Below are 15,553 nucleotides of genomic sequence, written 5' to 3' on the forward strand. Positions count from 1 at the left end.
TCATAAACATATTTCTATCATGGATAGAAATTCATAATCATATTTCATATTGGATACTGAAAGAGAGACTGAATTATTAAAAAGTAGTATTTCTTTTTCAGATAAAATGGAAATAACTTAAGTTTTTATAAATGATTTTATAACACTACTGTAGTAATATTAAATTTAAGCATCATAAATTAACATTAAGTGAAGTTATTAGAATTAATAGTTGAATTTCTGACTGGTAAATTATGATTTGAGAAAGAAAATACTGTTAATAAGGGGTTATTTGTGAAAAAATGATGGTAAAGAGACACAACATTGACTCAATAATTTGAATATTCTACATTAACAATATGGATTTTTTTGTTTGATTAATTTAGAGTCTCATTTATTGCATAACAACCTACTCTACTATAACTTTATTTCTGACCTATTTTTAAATATAACTTTTAAGTACACCTTATGGACTGCATTTACTAAATAACTAATATATACTTTTAACATTATTTGTATATAAAGAAATAAATGTAGAAATTTTTTTATTTTCAAATTCATAAAATAATATTTTTCTGTAAAAAAAAAGAAGAATAAGAAGCTGCAACTAGTTAATCCAATTCTAGATAATTAGGAGTTTGATGTATATAAAAAATTAATCACAAATATTTATTAAATCATATCTGTACATAAGTATTTAAAAAATATCCACTTAAAATTATTTATCTGTATAAGAATCCAATTTCTACTAGAGACAAAATTAAAGATATTACTAAATTACATTAAATAAATCATCACACAATATAAATTTTTTTTTTTTTTTAAATAAAATTAAAATAAGCAATAAAAACCAATGGGTAACAATAAAAAATTATACATTAATCATAAATAGATTAATTTATATATAACAATTATATATGTATATACACAGCTAAAAAGAAATTTACTATAAAAATTAATCTCACCAATTTTCAAGAAGTTCACAAGAACTTTGCCGGTAACAGTCCGCAGAACTGGACGGCATGACAAAGTCAATGAACTATGTTTACAGTTCTAAACATGACCTAACCTAAAAGTGAAATGAAAATGAGGAAAAAATAAGCATGAAAACATTACAATTCAGTTCAATTAGATTTATAATAAAGAATAGTTTCAAAAAATATCTCAAATTTTGTTAGATTTTTTTTTTCCATTTGATGAACCACAGGACTTGAATATGTCATTTTTTTCACAAAAATATGGGTTTACAAATTGCGCCACTAGGTAGCAGTACTTGAAATACTAGGTAGCAAACAAAAACATATAATTTACTTGAAATAATAAAATTTAAAAGAATATATACAACTTGTTTTAACAGTAAATGCTCTTATATAAGTGAAAATACAGAAGATGAAACAATTTTTTTAATTCCCATCACTTCATTAAAAAAATAAAAGTATTAGTTTACAAGAGACTATAGCTGCTAAAAAAACATTAAAGTAGGAAAGTGGTGCAAATGTGGCAACAAAGATTTTTTAGATAAAACAGAAATAAATTCGATAGGTACAATTTTCATTGTACATTAGAACTATTGAACTAATTGATGGAGAAATAAAAAAAAGTTCATTTAATAATAATATAAAGAGTCTGATACATAAAACAGATATGATAAAACTCGAGGGTTACACTTACAAAGTAAAAAGTGTAATATTGCATCACAGATCTTCAATTCGTGAAGCTCATTATAGTAGTTTCATTAAAAAAAAGTTAAAATATGGTATGAAGTGAATGATATGACTATCAACAAAAAAAATTGGCTGAGAAATTCAAAAAATGTATATTTGTTTGTTCTGTAAAGACAATAAATTGTAATAATAATTCTATAAGATAATCAGCAATTATTAAAAAAAATAATAAACAATATTTAAGTGTTCCATATAATAAGCAAAAAATAGAAAAATTTGTTATAGAATTCTTACCAGCTCAATTTCATTTATTAAACAAGGGCCAGTAAGAGTTTTGTAACAAATTTTTCTATTTGTTCCTTATTATATGGAATTATTATTGTCTATTACACATATATAACATGAATTTTTTTTTAAATAAAATTCTAAATTAATAACAGATTTTGATAACAGAAATGTAATTTCTTACCTTTTTTTAAATCAGTATCATTTTTTTAAAACAGTTTTATTTAAATTATTACCGAACAGTTTACAATTTCAATGTAATTTTTTGATCATAATTACCAATAAAATAATATTTGAATAACTTTATTTCTATATATATATATATAGAAGGACTCCAAACATATATATATATAAGATATATAACATTTTTTTGCAGATTATTTGTATTAATATTTAATCTAAATATGAACATAACATTAAACCATAATAATAAAAAACTGTTTTCACATGCCTTGCAAAAAAGACACTACGGTACATTTCATTAACTTGACTGCACAAATCAAATCAAAACTTCACGTAAAGTGGAAAGATATTTTGTCCACTTAGTAGTTTTTTTTTATCTGCACAAGTTGCAGGAGATCAAGCTTTCCCCTTTAAACCATCTCTCCATCTAAAATGTGACATGTTCATAATATGAATTCATAATCTATACAACCATCATGTTTTGAAAATATTCATGAATGAGTGATTAGCTTTTTTCTTTATTTATGATTTGTTTTCATTTTACTTAATTTGTAAAATTACTATAATATTTTTAAACAAATTTAAATTTATATATGAAAGTTTTTATATATATTAGAGTTTTTAAATAAGATTTTTTTTATATATATTGGATTTGTAAACAGTTTTTCTGAAAAAAAAAATTATAATAAAATGATTAAGAATGGTATGAACTTTTTTTTATAAATGATACTGGGCAATATATGTGACCTAAAAGAAATAAGACAAACAGCAATTGATAGTCATTAACATTATCAATTGACATGATAATTTTCTAAATAACCCATATGACCTACATCAAATATGTATTCATATTTGTCCAACAAAAAATTAATCTATTGATAAAATTATTTACAATTCCATATAATTAACAACTGAAAAACAATACCTTCCCCATCAACACCTATACCAGTACAAACTATAAAATAAATAACACATATAAAAATCTTTCATCACTTTATATACAGTATCAAAATTAAAGAGGAAAATTTACAATATATTTTCTTTTTGCAACTTTGATGAAATACTTGATAAAATTTTATAGGTAAAATAATTTCCACACTATTAAACAATACTTTTGAATTGATAAATAAATGAACCTTACATAATATTACACAAAGGAAACTCTGACAAATAAAAATCTCTACGTGTTTTTTTAATCATTTTTAATTACATTAAAAAATAGTAGTGATGAAAGTGCGCTTAGAGTAATTATGATGATGATGTTGATGATGATAATAATAATAATGTAATGAAGTTTCTATAAAATAAGCTGAATACAGCATTAGCGGTTGATGTTATAAAGTTGCTAAAATACGAGTAAAACCCACAGCTGCAGCTAAAACAGTCTGTCCAATGCCCCAAAAAAGAGCATGTAATGGTGCCATCTGCATTATTGATGCACGATAAACAAACGCTATTGCTGCACTACTAACAACACCAGAACTCATCGGTTGTACTACACCCATTACAAGAATCAAAACTGGAAAAAACCTAAAAAAAAAAATTATAAATATTATATACTATTAATTATACAGGTTTCATATAAACCTGAATTTATTTTAATTATAAAAACTTTTATAGAATTAATGGATGTAACAAGAGGCCAGTCAGAGTTCATTTCTCAGAGAGTAATAATGTTGATTATACAGTCAGTTCTAATGGTGAACCGAATGAAAAACCATTTCTTACTTTCAACCCAACTCTGAATGATCAAATTATTTTTGGGAGGGGCTTGTGATTTACATCAAATCACTTATAACTGTAAACAGTTTTGGCACTTATAGTTATAATAGTCAAAGAATCCATTTTTTTTAAGGGAAGCATTTCAATTCCTTTTGATTCTATATTTAGCCTTAACAACCCAGTTACATTCTAAATCTCTGTTATCTTTTGATATGTATTTTATTTATTTTTCAACTAATTAAGATAATTATTTTTTAACATTATTAATGAAGTGACTTAACTGTGAAATAAACATTTTTAGCCTATTTTCTATGATATTAACTGAAATCTAATATAATCAAGAAAAATCTCTCCAAGTTTGTATTAAATGAAAAAGTAAACTAATACATAAATTTGTCTTTTTTATAGGTTTAAACAATTAATCAGAAGAGTTCCTGCTATGCCGCATCATAGCAGGATGTTAAAACAAATCTTAAAATCTAGCAGATTTAAAATAATAAAACCATTATACTATTTTTTTACTTTTTATTTTTTTCAATAAAAATTTGTCTTATCTGTTAAATTACTTATTTTTAAAACAGCAGTACTTCTATCATCAGTTACATTATTCAGAAGATGAATTTAAAAACATAACTTCATCTCTATTACTTTTTCTTAATAACTATAACATTTTTTAGTTGCAAAGTGATTTCACAGAACAGTAGCAATTAGCAATATTTAGCAATAGGCTATTTGACTGGTTTCTGGAAACCATCTCAGATTATTTAGTGGCGTTTTATAGAGTCCACAAAAGTGGCTACCTTTAATTCTTTTATGTATTTCTTCAAAAAATAGCAAATAAAAATGCACTATTTAAATAAGCCACCAAAACACTATCTTGAGCAATATGGCATCGCACTAGCTTCAGTGACATTACACGTCAGTAAAAAAATATCAAAAGTCACAAGTTGGGTTAGCATTCTGGTGTTTGTGTTATTTTTTACTGTGATTTACCCAAGAAAATGAGTTACAAATGTGTAGTGCCAGCCTGCATAAATACATAAATAAACACACTGGAAAAACTATTTGTATCTTCTCCTGCAAAGCAAAACTATTATAAACACAAAATTCCCGCATAACTATCTTATGATCTAACCTATGATATTTGCCCCAAAACATAACCTATGATATTTTACATCATCATAACAACCCAAATTTATGCTATAATACATATTATTTCACCTTAACAAATTTATGTAGGTTACTAAGTAAGTTAGTAAGGTACATTGCTATTCACATTTCTAAACTCAGCAGCATAAAAATCAGGGTTATTTTTAAAGAAAATTCCAACCATAATGGTATCAACTTTAGGCAGGTTTCCGCTGTCTGCTTTCACGAAGTTGCTCTCCATGATCGGAGAGAATACAAAAATGTAAATCATTAATAGTAACATATCATAATAAATTATAAAATATCACTCGATATTAAAACAATTAATAGTTTCAAAATCACAAGACACCAAGAAATGCAAAGGAAGCAATCAATGACAGACATATAAACTGACGTGTAACATCATCATAGATTCAGCCAATCCAGACCATTTTCGACCACATGGCACCAGATAAATAAAAATTACTTTTTTTTAGGGTTTTTTGGATAAATAATCCATTATTTTTTAGTCAGATTAAATCAAATCCCTTTTGAAACCCAAAATCTATGCGGATATCAATAATTATGACATTATTTTTCATACTGCCAAATAGCCTACTACTATGTAGTTCTATTTTTAATTTATTTATATTTATTAAATATATAAATTATATTCTTTTAATGAATTTTTTCTTATTAATTTTTTCATAGGTTATCTAACAGATTTCAAAAGCTAAATCATCAAAAATATAAAATCACTGTCCAGCGATTTCTCTATGGTAATCAAAATCAGAAACAGCAGTTCTTATTTTTTATTTCCTAGCAATATGTTTGGAATCTTTTCAGGTTGTAAAATCTTTGCTTTTTGATAAGAATTTTATGGAGTTCGGCAAGTTTTCCTTTTACCCTACAAATCACACTAGTCTGCGTCTACTTTTTTCAATATCTTACCATACTTCATTTTAACATCGCAAGTCATTTTCCAGACCATCTCTCATCCAATCCATACTTTCTCCTCAAAGACTGTGCATTAAAACAAATTTTACTCACATTATTCACAGACTATAAATATCTGACTGTTTTTTTGTTGATTTTTTCCCCCAACTGTTATGTTACATAAAAATTAAGTATAGCACAAAACACAGAACTTACCTTTTAAAGTAGCTTTTGACCATAATTTCCAGTTAAAAGGAAACATTGGATTCAACCACTTTCCTGAAATTTACATTTCCCAGACATAAAGTATAACATAATCTCAGCCAGATAAAATACGTAAAAAGAAAGCTGTATAAGTGTCAATACTACAACACATTCTAAGAAATTAAACATTATGAAATAAATGTTTCATAACATGTTACAAGCAACAAGCAAACTGCATGTACAAAATTCATACACCCTAGCATCAACTAAAAGTAGTCACTTCTAATCACATAGATGAAATTTTCACTGTATTTTAGCATGAAGTAATACCATATTCTCCAGCTGTAATAATCTGAAGTTTAGCTGTATAGTATACTATTTCTCTTTTTTTCCACCCACTCCCACTCACATATTTTTCAATGCGTGCATATCTGTAGCAAGTTCTCACACCTAACAAGTTATAAATAACAGTTCAATGTTGGCCTATAATGAAAGTCATTATAATAAATCCCTGCATGAATAAAAAGGAAAGTAACAGCACTAGAAAAGTCATTTTTCTGCTAATTTACTGTTCCTTAAGCAAGGAAAAGACTTAAAAAGACTAATAATATATCAGAAGGCTTTGCAAAAAAATTTGCAAATACACAGAATACCACCAGCAGTAAAGGTTGTGTTTATCATGTAACAATAACACATACAATAGATCACATATTTCTTTTTTTCCTTCTGCAACATTAATAAAGTATTACATGTCAAGTTACTAACTTTCCAAAATGGTGTTTCCTGAGAGTGGCAAAGGATATAACAGCTGCAATAGTATGTACACATACTGATGAGAATAATGCCCACAGAAAAACATGATACCACATCTCTGTAACAAAGCAATAAAAAATAATTTTTAAATATAGTTAACCCGTTATATTTGAAAGATTCGTGCTTAATTATACATAAACTGGTAACAAATAATTTATACATATTCAGCTAGTACTGGTTCTTGGTGAGTGTTAGCAAATCAGGTGATTATACTGAGCTCTTAGCAATACACAGCCATACTGTTCTTCCACATCTGACTCCAGAAAATCCTTATCAGTTAATTTCTTACACTGAAATTAAATTATATATTAAATTAAAAATCTTTAATCCATATGTAAGCACTTTTTTCTTTGATTATCTGAATATAAAATGACATTCATTTCTACTAAAGGCCTGTTTCTTTGAAAATGCATAAAAGTGACCTTAATATTCACATTTCCCTACTGCTTCAGCTAACAAGTTAAGGTAGGGTTCATTCTGAAAATCTGTACCTACAGCTTCACCTAGTATTTTAATAAAGTTAACCCACTGTGTCTTCTTAATTGATCAAACTACCTTTTGCTGATAAAGAATGCTTCATTCAATTTCTTCTTTAAGTTTCTTTAACAACTGATATATCTTGACAGTGTCATTGAGGAAACACTAAAATAATTTTTATCTCATCTGTTCCTAGTTTAGACATATATGAACTGAGGCACTTTTTTAATTAATTAATTGTGTCAAATATTACCTTGACCGATAATACCCTTTCATACATTTTTTTTCTCTGAGTGCAGCACTCCTTACTTCTTTTAAGTAAGTCTCGTAGTTTTATATTATGTAACTATTTCATTTACATTCACACTCAATTCTCTTGGTTACAATATTTTTTTTTGGTTTTTTCCTACACATAACATGTTTTTGAAAAATTTATTTACAATTTTTTATCACATTCTTTTCATCCTGGATCCCTTGGTGGGTTTCACTCCCACAATAACCTTCCTCCAAGCTTCTCTATAATTTGCCAGACATCTCCAAAACACTAAACTCATTGTTTTTTTTTTCTAACATTATTCCCCCAAAAAATTATAAGCATATAAGATATATTAATTACGCAAATTATAGTAGAAAATTACTTGATCAAGGTTAATTACAATGAACGTAAAGCATTAACTGACAATACGTAACAAAATGTGAGATAACAGATGGGACAAATGTAAGCAAAGTTGGAACTAAAACCACCTTCCATATTCAGTTCAATTATGAAACCTTATGACCTAGTAGAAATTTGATAAGCACACCAATTACATATTTTCACAAGTAGAAAAACAATCCATCAATTAAAGTCAATAATTAAGTTCTTATTGACATTAATAATATACAATTACGTAGTATTAAAAGTGTAGCAAATAAGCTACACTTTTATTAAAAAGTGTAGCTTACGTATAAAAACAGAGTATTATAAACTGGATAAGACACTTTCACTTTTTGCACGTTCACTTTAAAAAGTTGAAATAAGTTCATTCAAGTCAATAGGTTTTGGTACTTCCTGCTATGTAGTTATCCTTCCCACAAATCTATCTAATATCATTGGAAACCATATATACAATTATCAAAAATCAAAATTTAGCGATCGTTTACAAATTTCTCAATACTTATAGCAACGGCTGTAAATAAATTATTGATATTAGATTACAACAGTTCCAGTGCTATTTGTAACAAATAGTGAAAACAATAAAAAATCTTGGGTGTTTTAACCCAAGATTTTTTATTTATATTATATTTTTATTATTTACGGAGTTTGGCATCACATCTCTCCCCTCTACATTTACCACCCAAGATCATTAAACTTAACTGAAAACTTATTTCAATAAAATGTTTAGATAAGCATTGTAAAAAACAGATTAAATAAACATAGAAACTAAGTATTTTAAAATATTTAATTTTTACTATAAAAATATAATCCTGTTTAAAAAATACTGTACTACATAAGCACAAGAATTGTATACAGGAATATGGTGTAGAATATTCATAAAATGTGAAAAATTACAAGTCTGACCAAGAGTTAAACCAGAACCTTCTGAATGAAAGATGAAGACTCTATCATACCTCTCCACCACAAATTAACATTGGGTTATAGTGAAAGAGAAATGATTTCTCTTCCAATAATAAGTATTATTGGAAGACATGACTCCATCAAAAGGAAGGGGCCAGTTTTGTGTCAAGAGAAGCATGGAAAACAATAATAATATCCCTTTTTTAGATTAAACCACCATAAACTGTTTATACATCAGGGGTCTACCGCTATCTCCTGATTTGTATTTTTCTTTTTTTTATAGTAATAAGACGTTGAATCCAGGAAAATCTAATCCATATCCTTCAGCTAGGATCAAATGATTCTATAAATCACTGTAAAAATACAACTTTTGTATATTTATTAGATGACTTTTTAGTTGACTCCTTTAAAAGGCACTTCCCAAGTTATGAGGTACTCCCTAAAATGACATCCATTATTAAACACTTCATGTCAGACTTATTTATTTAGGAAAATGATTTCTGAAATAGTTTTCTGCTGCTTTCTTAATGAGCCAAATATATAGTCTCATATTAGCATATAAAACCAAACAAAATGCAGATAATATTCAGCACTATAACTGACACCTTTACTCTGTATATGTCCTGCAACAGTTCCAAAACATGCACTATACAGATATGATATACCTGCTATTCACACATCATATCACTGTTGCTTTCACAGAAAGCAACTGTGTTACCTCTTGTTCCTCAGATCCAAAAAAAAAAAATATTGGGATAGAAAATGTAAACCAACCAATCAAATGCATAAATAATTTGTTTAAATGTCCCTTTTCGTCGTGAAAGAATGTTTTATACATACTACTTCAATTCAGCTTGGGGATTTAGTATATGAGACATATTCATAAAGTAAGGACCATTAAAAAAAATTAACTCATGAGAAAAGGTTTTTACTGACAGTTTTAGTTTACTACATATCTACTTCACTTTTCCACATAATTGCCATTCCATTCTAAGCACTTTTAATAACGCTGCACCAGTTTCTTTAACCCCTCAGCATAGAAATTTACCATCTGGGAATTGAACAAGTTGACAACGGCAGTCTTGAGTTCCTCATAATTTTCAAACTGTTGTCCAGCAAGCCACTTTTTCAAATGCAAGAAGAGGAAGTAATCACTAGGTGCAAAGTTGGGACTATATGGAGGGTGATCAAAAAGTTCCCAATGAAAATCTTGAATCTTCTTCTTGGTTAAGGCACCAATGTGAGGATGCGTATTGTCATGAAGGAGGATTACACTGTACAACAGTTTCCTGCGTTGTCAATTTTGGAATGCACGTCTGTTTGGTGAGGGAAACATGTCTCAGTACAGATCAGCTGTAATCGTTGATCCACGTTCCATGAAATCAACCAAAATGAAGCCCATTTCATCCCAAAAAACAGTAGCCAACATTTTTCAACTTAAGTACAGAGATTGCTTAAACCTTTTGGTTTTGGGGAACTTGAATGCATTGACATTCAAGTTCATTGGACGCCAATGCATTGACTGTTGTTTCGATTCTGCACTGGTGTAGGAAATCCACATCTCGTCACCCGTAACAATGTGGGAAAACAAATATCTCCATGTCGATAGCGGTCCAAACACACTCGTCCACTGCACATTCTTTGCTCTTTGTGTTGGTCAATGAGCATTTTTGGTACTCACCTGTTGAATAATCTTGGTGTAGTACCTTGATTAGATATAATTATTCTAGTCCATTATTAGTGCTGGTTCATGAATAAATAAGCCTTTGCAATTTATAGTGTTTTTATTTGAATAAGTAACTAATATATTGTCGTCGAATGGCTTTGACGGCACGTGGCACTTAATAACCTTGTAGTAGCCCTGAGATGGGCTGCTGTTGTTGTCGATTGGCTTTGTAACTAATAACCTTATGGTAGCCCTGAAAAGATCATTTTTGTCACTGATTGGCTTCGACAGCTCATTATAATTAATAACCTTATGGTAGCCCTGACAAGAGCTGTTGTCATCGAATGGAAACAGCAACTCCTGCTTCTGAGTCCGCCGGCCAGCTGGAGCAGGAAGGTAGTGTCTGCGTCCAGCAGCTCCCTCAGTGGGTTGGCCAAGCCAGGAGTTGTGTGCATCAGAGCTGTGTGAGCGTCTGGAGCTGAGTGCAGCCGACAGGAGCCAAATGCATCCAAAAGGAGCTATGTGAACTGATCAAAAGACCTTTAAATTTTTGAAGTTCTTCTTAAATAAATTTTTAATAACATGCAATGAAACTAAGTCTGAACATACTGCCTGCCATAAAATAATATTATATATATATTTTTTTTTATATTATAAACAGTAACAATCACATGATTTTTTAATAAGTTATGTAAATGATAAATATACAATGAAACATTTTAAAAAACAAAAAAACAAGTTTAGTTGTAAATAAATGAATAACATAATTAAATTGTTATATAATATTACTCACATAAATGTACAATAAATTAATTTAAAATCTCATAATAATATGGATAATTTTAATGTGAATATGAATGAATAATGAAATATAATAAATAATACTGAAAATTAATATAAAATATAAACAAAGATTAAATAAAATGTAACAATGATAGATATTATAATTAAATTTAAAAAAATAATAACAATAAATTGATAGTAATAAATCCAGTCATTATATACTGGTAGTAAGCATAATTTGTGTTCTGGTCTGCATAATTGCCGATTGGCTGTATTTAAATCAACCACTCTAAAGGATGGTAGCTGGCCAAGCTGTTGACGCTGTGATTTTGCATTTAGTCTAAAACACATTAGGCATTGTGAATGATTGATGTAATGTCTTTTATACCATTTATAATCCAATATTGCTGTTGAAATTCCCAATGAATTTCAGCAGCAGAAGATCCTTTTGCACACAAAAATCTAATCACAGCGTACACTTCACAACTGGCGGGAAAAACGATTGTCGTGGACATTGCGATGTGCATTCACCGCCAGGCAAACAACTACTGTATCAAAACAACAACTGCAGTGGCTTCGTAAATAGCTGATAGATGGCCTTGCATGCGTGAAACTGTGTTCAGACCCGCTAATATTTAAATATAAGCCGATGGGCCTTACTTCATGAATATGCCTCATATGTTAAACATATAACAGGTTCACAATTGAATCAGGCGATTTGGAAACAGCAGATACAGTCAGTCACTTATGATTGGGGAGAATAAAAGTATTGCTATCTTGTAGCCCTTGTTTTACCATTCACTCAAGATGCAGTTATATAGCAATGTGCATCATGCTTTTGCTGTTAAAGCATATTACAAAATAATGACAGCCCTTCTTCTTCATCCCACACAATACAAAAGTAGGTTAAATTCTATGCGGAAATGAGCTCCACATTGTAAACATGAACTGGAAGCATTAAAAATGTACATACACCAAAATCGTTACAAGAGTGAGGGCTGGTTTACAAAGTCCTACCCGGTCAGCAAAGTGGCACGCAATATTATTACACATTTTGAATTGCACTCTATGGAGTATTTTATACAAAGACCTCCAGTACCATCTGTATAAGACTCAGATTGTGCCAGCAATCTTTTGATGAGTGAAGCTCATTTCCACCTTACAGGTTTCATAAATAAACAAAACTTTCGCACTAGTAGAGTATAAATTCTCTAAGAATATAGGAAAATCCGCTACATAATGTCAAAGTGACAGCCTGGTAGGCCATTTCATAATTTGGAATTATAACGCCATAATTCCAACATGGCATGCAGTTACAGTAAATTTACAATGCTTGTTAGAAATTCTTTCAACTTGAATTAATTCAATCTTTCTCTTTTTTTTTGTTTAGCATTTGGAACCACCATAAGGTATTACTTCAGAGGATGAATAAGAATATGTATGAATGTAAATGAAGTGTAGTCTTGTACAGTCTCAGGTCAACCTTTCTGAGATGTGTGATTAATCGAAACCCAACCATCAAAGAACATGGTATCCACAATCTAGTATTCAAATCCATATAAAAGTAACTGCCTTTACTAGGATTTGAACCTTAGAACTCTCGACTTCAAAATCAGTTGATTTGCAATGACCAGTTTACAACTAGACCAACCCGGCAGGTTGAATTCAGCCTGTTCATTAAAGACATGTTACTTAATAAAATGATACTGTGACCCATATTTCAAGGGCTTCAGTTACAACGGCAACGAAACTATTTCCTAATCAAGTCATCTGATTAGAATGAAGGCATTTTATGGCCTGTAAGATCACCAGATCTGTTTGTGCGTGATTTTTCCTCGGGGATAACTGAAATACGTTTTAAAAACACCACCATCACATAAACTCCAGGGCCTAAAAAAGAAAGGATGGCTCGAATTCATGTGGTCATTTTGCAAAATGTAATGAATAACCTATTCATAAGATTGTTAACATTTTTAAAACAAAATAGGTGTCCATCTTTGAATTTTAAGTTTAAACTTAAATTACCTTAAGTTTATCTATTTTAGCCATATCAAAATCTGTAATATTACAATTTTTACATGCCAGTTTAAATTATTATGGCGTAAACTCCCTGACCTACCATGAAAAGTAAATTAATTCATTCATGGACCTACCATGAACGAATGAATGAATGAAGCTAATTGTTAAATCTCCCTATCTAGATCCACCAGTTCATATAGATTTGTTCCATAAAAGGTCAAATTACATCCATAGGAGTTTGCGTGGTTAGTGTAAAACTTCTAGAAAGAAGAAGGTCAGTTGATAATGAAAAGTTATAGTATTTATATTTGGCCTGCTTAAGAATAATTTAAGACTGTAGAAAATTACAAACCAGTTATTTAACATTGTCAAAAATAAAGACTACATAAAGTGTATTCTTATTTTTATCAAATACTTATTTATATGGTTCCTAACATGCATGTTTACTTATAATGGCATGACTACACTCTTTCACCAAGTAGGTTTCATTTCATGCCTATCATGCTTACTGCTTAGGAAGAAAGTATTCAGGATACTACAATGACAGTTTTTTTAAGATGATTTTACATTCCATTTTCATAAACAGAAAAAGTAGTAAATTAATATAATAATTATAATTGTAATATTACGACTGCACATAACAAATTAAACATACGTTATGCCATTTACTAAAGGTGAATTATTTTTGTGATTAGGTTGAAAATACTGATAATTCATGCTTTACAAGAAGTAAATTACACAAAATAATGTTATTAAATTGTTAAACAATATCTTAAACAATTGCTGATATCTACTATTTAAAATAGATGACATGAATCTGTACTACATAATGGTCTAATTACATGGCACAACTCAGCAGATTAAGATTGTCAATAGCTGCAGAGTCAAACTGCAATCAGTCCTACATTACTAAGTAAAACTAATATACGGTTTCCCAAACCCAGAGTATCAGAAACATAAGAGGTTAAGAAAATGTGTTTGTTTTAAAGTTGCTGTTTCAGTTATAATCATATAAATAGTAAAATCTACTTTTGCTGGTACTAGTTTATAAAACACTTTCTAGACTATGTTATGAATAAAACCTCACATAATGGTTAGCTTATAATGAATTACTTACTAATTGTACATAAAATTACTCACCAGCAAATGAAACTAATGAAGTCTTACTTGACGCTAGGCCAAAAACATTGATAATGCTGTCCAACTCCGTCCTATGATGACCCCGGCCATCACTGGACATCCTTTAAAACTTGACAGCTTAGGGTTTAAACTACCAAACCCTAACTAATCTTGATTCACATATAATTACAATTGTATTCATCTTTTGTAATCTGTACTTGGCAGTACCATAATTTATAGCTAATTGAAATGGTCGCCTACAAAACAAAAGATAGCATGTTAGGATTCCAGATAATTAATCAAAAGAGAAATTAAAATACATATTTCAACAATAATAAACATTACTTTTTGAACAACGAAATAACCTCGTCGACTTAATATGCCTACCTACAAATTCAGCAATAAAAAATAACATCTGCTTATCTCAAATTAAAACACTTAGAAATATATCCGATTCATAAACAACAAATTCATATAGCCCGTAAATGGAAAAGAATGGTAACATTTAAAAGGACTGTTTAAAAACAATACCCACCCTGAGCAGACCATGTCATAAACGTTCTGTTCGTATATAACCTTTCAAACTCACCTAACTACATTGAAAGCCATACCACTTCCTACAACTTAATTAATAACATCAGTAAAATAAAATATAACGTTAAATGAAATCGCAACAATCATAAATTAATCAGACATTCCAGAGTTAACTTCAAAGAATCATAATTATGATATCTCACGGAATGTCTCTTAACATGCGAAATCTTGCGGTACTTGTAGAAACTGTTTAAAATCAGTCGTTTTTTACAGTCAAAAAAATAACGGATACCATCAGAAGGAAAATAAATGCATTAAATTAATTTTCAGTTTATCTCATTGAAATAATTATAGGGTGTATTAATAACTGTTATTAAACCAGTAATGGTTCAGAATATCTTCTTTATTTAGTGTTCATGATAATCAGAAATTTTCATATTAAAATAAGAAGCATGTTTTCCTATTCATCACAAAAAAATCCAT

General features: G+C 29.1%; 1 protein-coding gene across 2 annotated transcripts; it reads right to left on the reverse strand.

Moving 5' to 3' along the window:
• Window positions 1-803: 803 nt before the first annotated feature.
• On the reverse strand, window positions 804-15,296 carry LOC142326185 (transmembrane protein 170A). 2 transcript variants are annotated; one of them, XM_075368461.1, is made up of 4 exons: window positions 15,126-15,296; window positions 14,558-14,793; window positions 6,867-6,972; window positions 804-3,641 (listed from the first exon to the last, which is right to left on the reverse strand). In XM_075368461.1, the coding sequence occupies exons 2-4, from the start codon at window positions 14,655-14,657 to the stop codon at window positions 3,446-3,448; spliced, it is 402 nt and encodes a 133-aa protein (XP_075224576.1). In that variant the 5' UTR covers window positions 14,658-14,793; window positions 15,126-15,296; the 3' UTR covers window positions 804-3,445. The 2 variants fall into 2 exon arrangements, with proteins under 2 accessions (XP_075224576.1, XP_075224577.1); XM_075368462.1 differs by having other exon boundaries at window positions 15,072-15,296.
• Between the last annotated feature and the right edge of the window lie 257 nt (window positions 15,297-15,553).

This window comes from Lycorma delicatula, chromosome 6, assembly GCF_047948215.1.
Source record: "Lycorma delicatula isolate Av1 chromosome 6, ASM4794821v1, whole genome shotgun sequence".
Taxonomy (NCBI): domain Eukaryota; kingdom Metazoa; phylum Arthropoda; class Insecta; order Hemiptera; family Fulgoridae; genus Lycorma; species Lycorma delicatula.

Bases quoted from the DNA above. Each gene is read 5' to 3' on its own strand.
- LOC142326185 (XM_075368461.1), bottom strand. From the start codon at position 14,657: ATGTCCAGTGATGGCCGGGGTCATCATAGGACGGAGTTGGACAGCATT. The intron at 6,973-14,557 runs GTGAGTAATTTT...GCTTTGTTACAG, and splicing joins TTCATTAGTTTCATTTGCTG to AGATGTGGTATCATGTTTTT. The intron at 3,642-6,866 runs GTTAGTAACTTG...TTTTTTTTTTAG, and splicing joins AGGAAACACCATTTTGGAAA to GTTTTTTCCAGTTTTGATTC.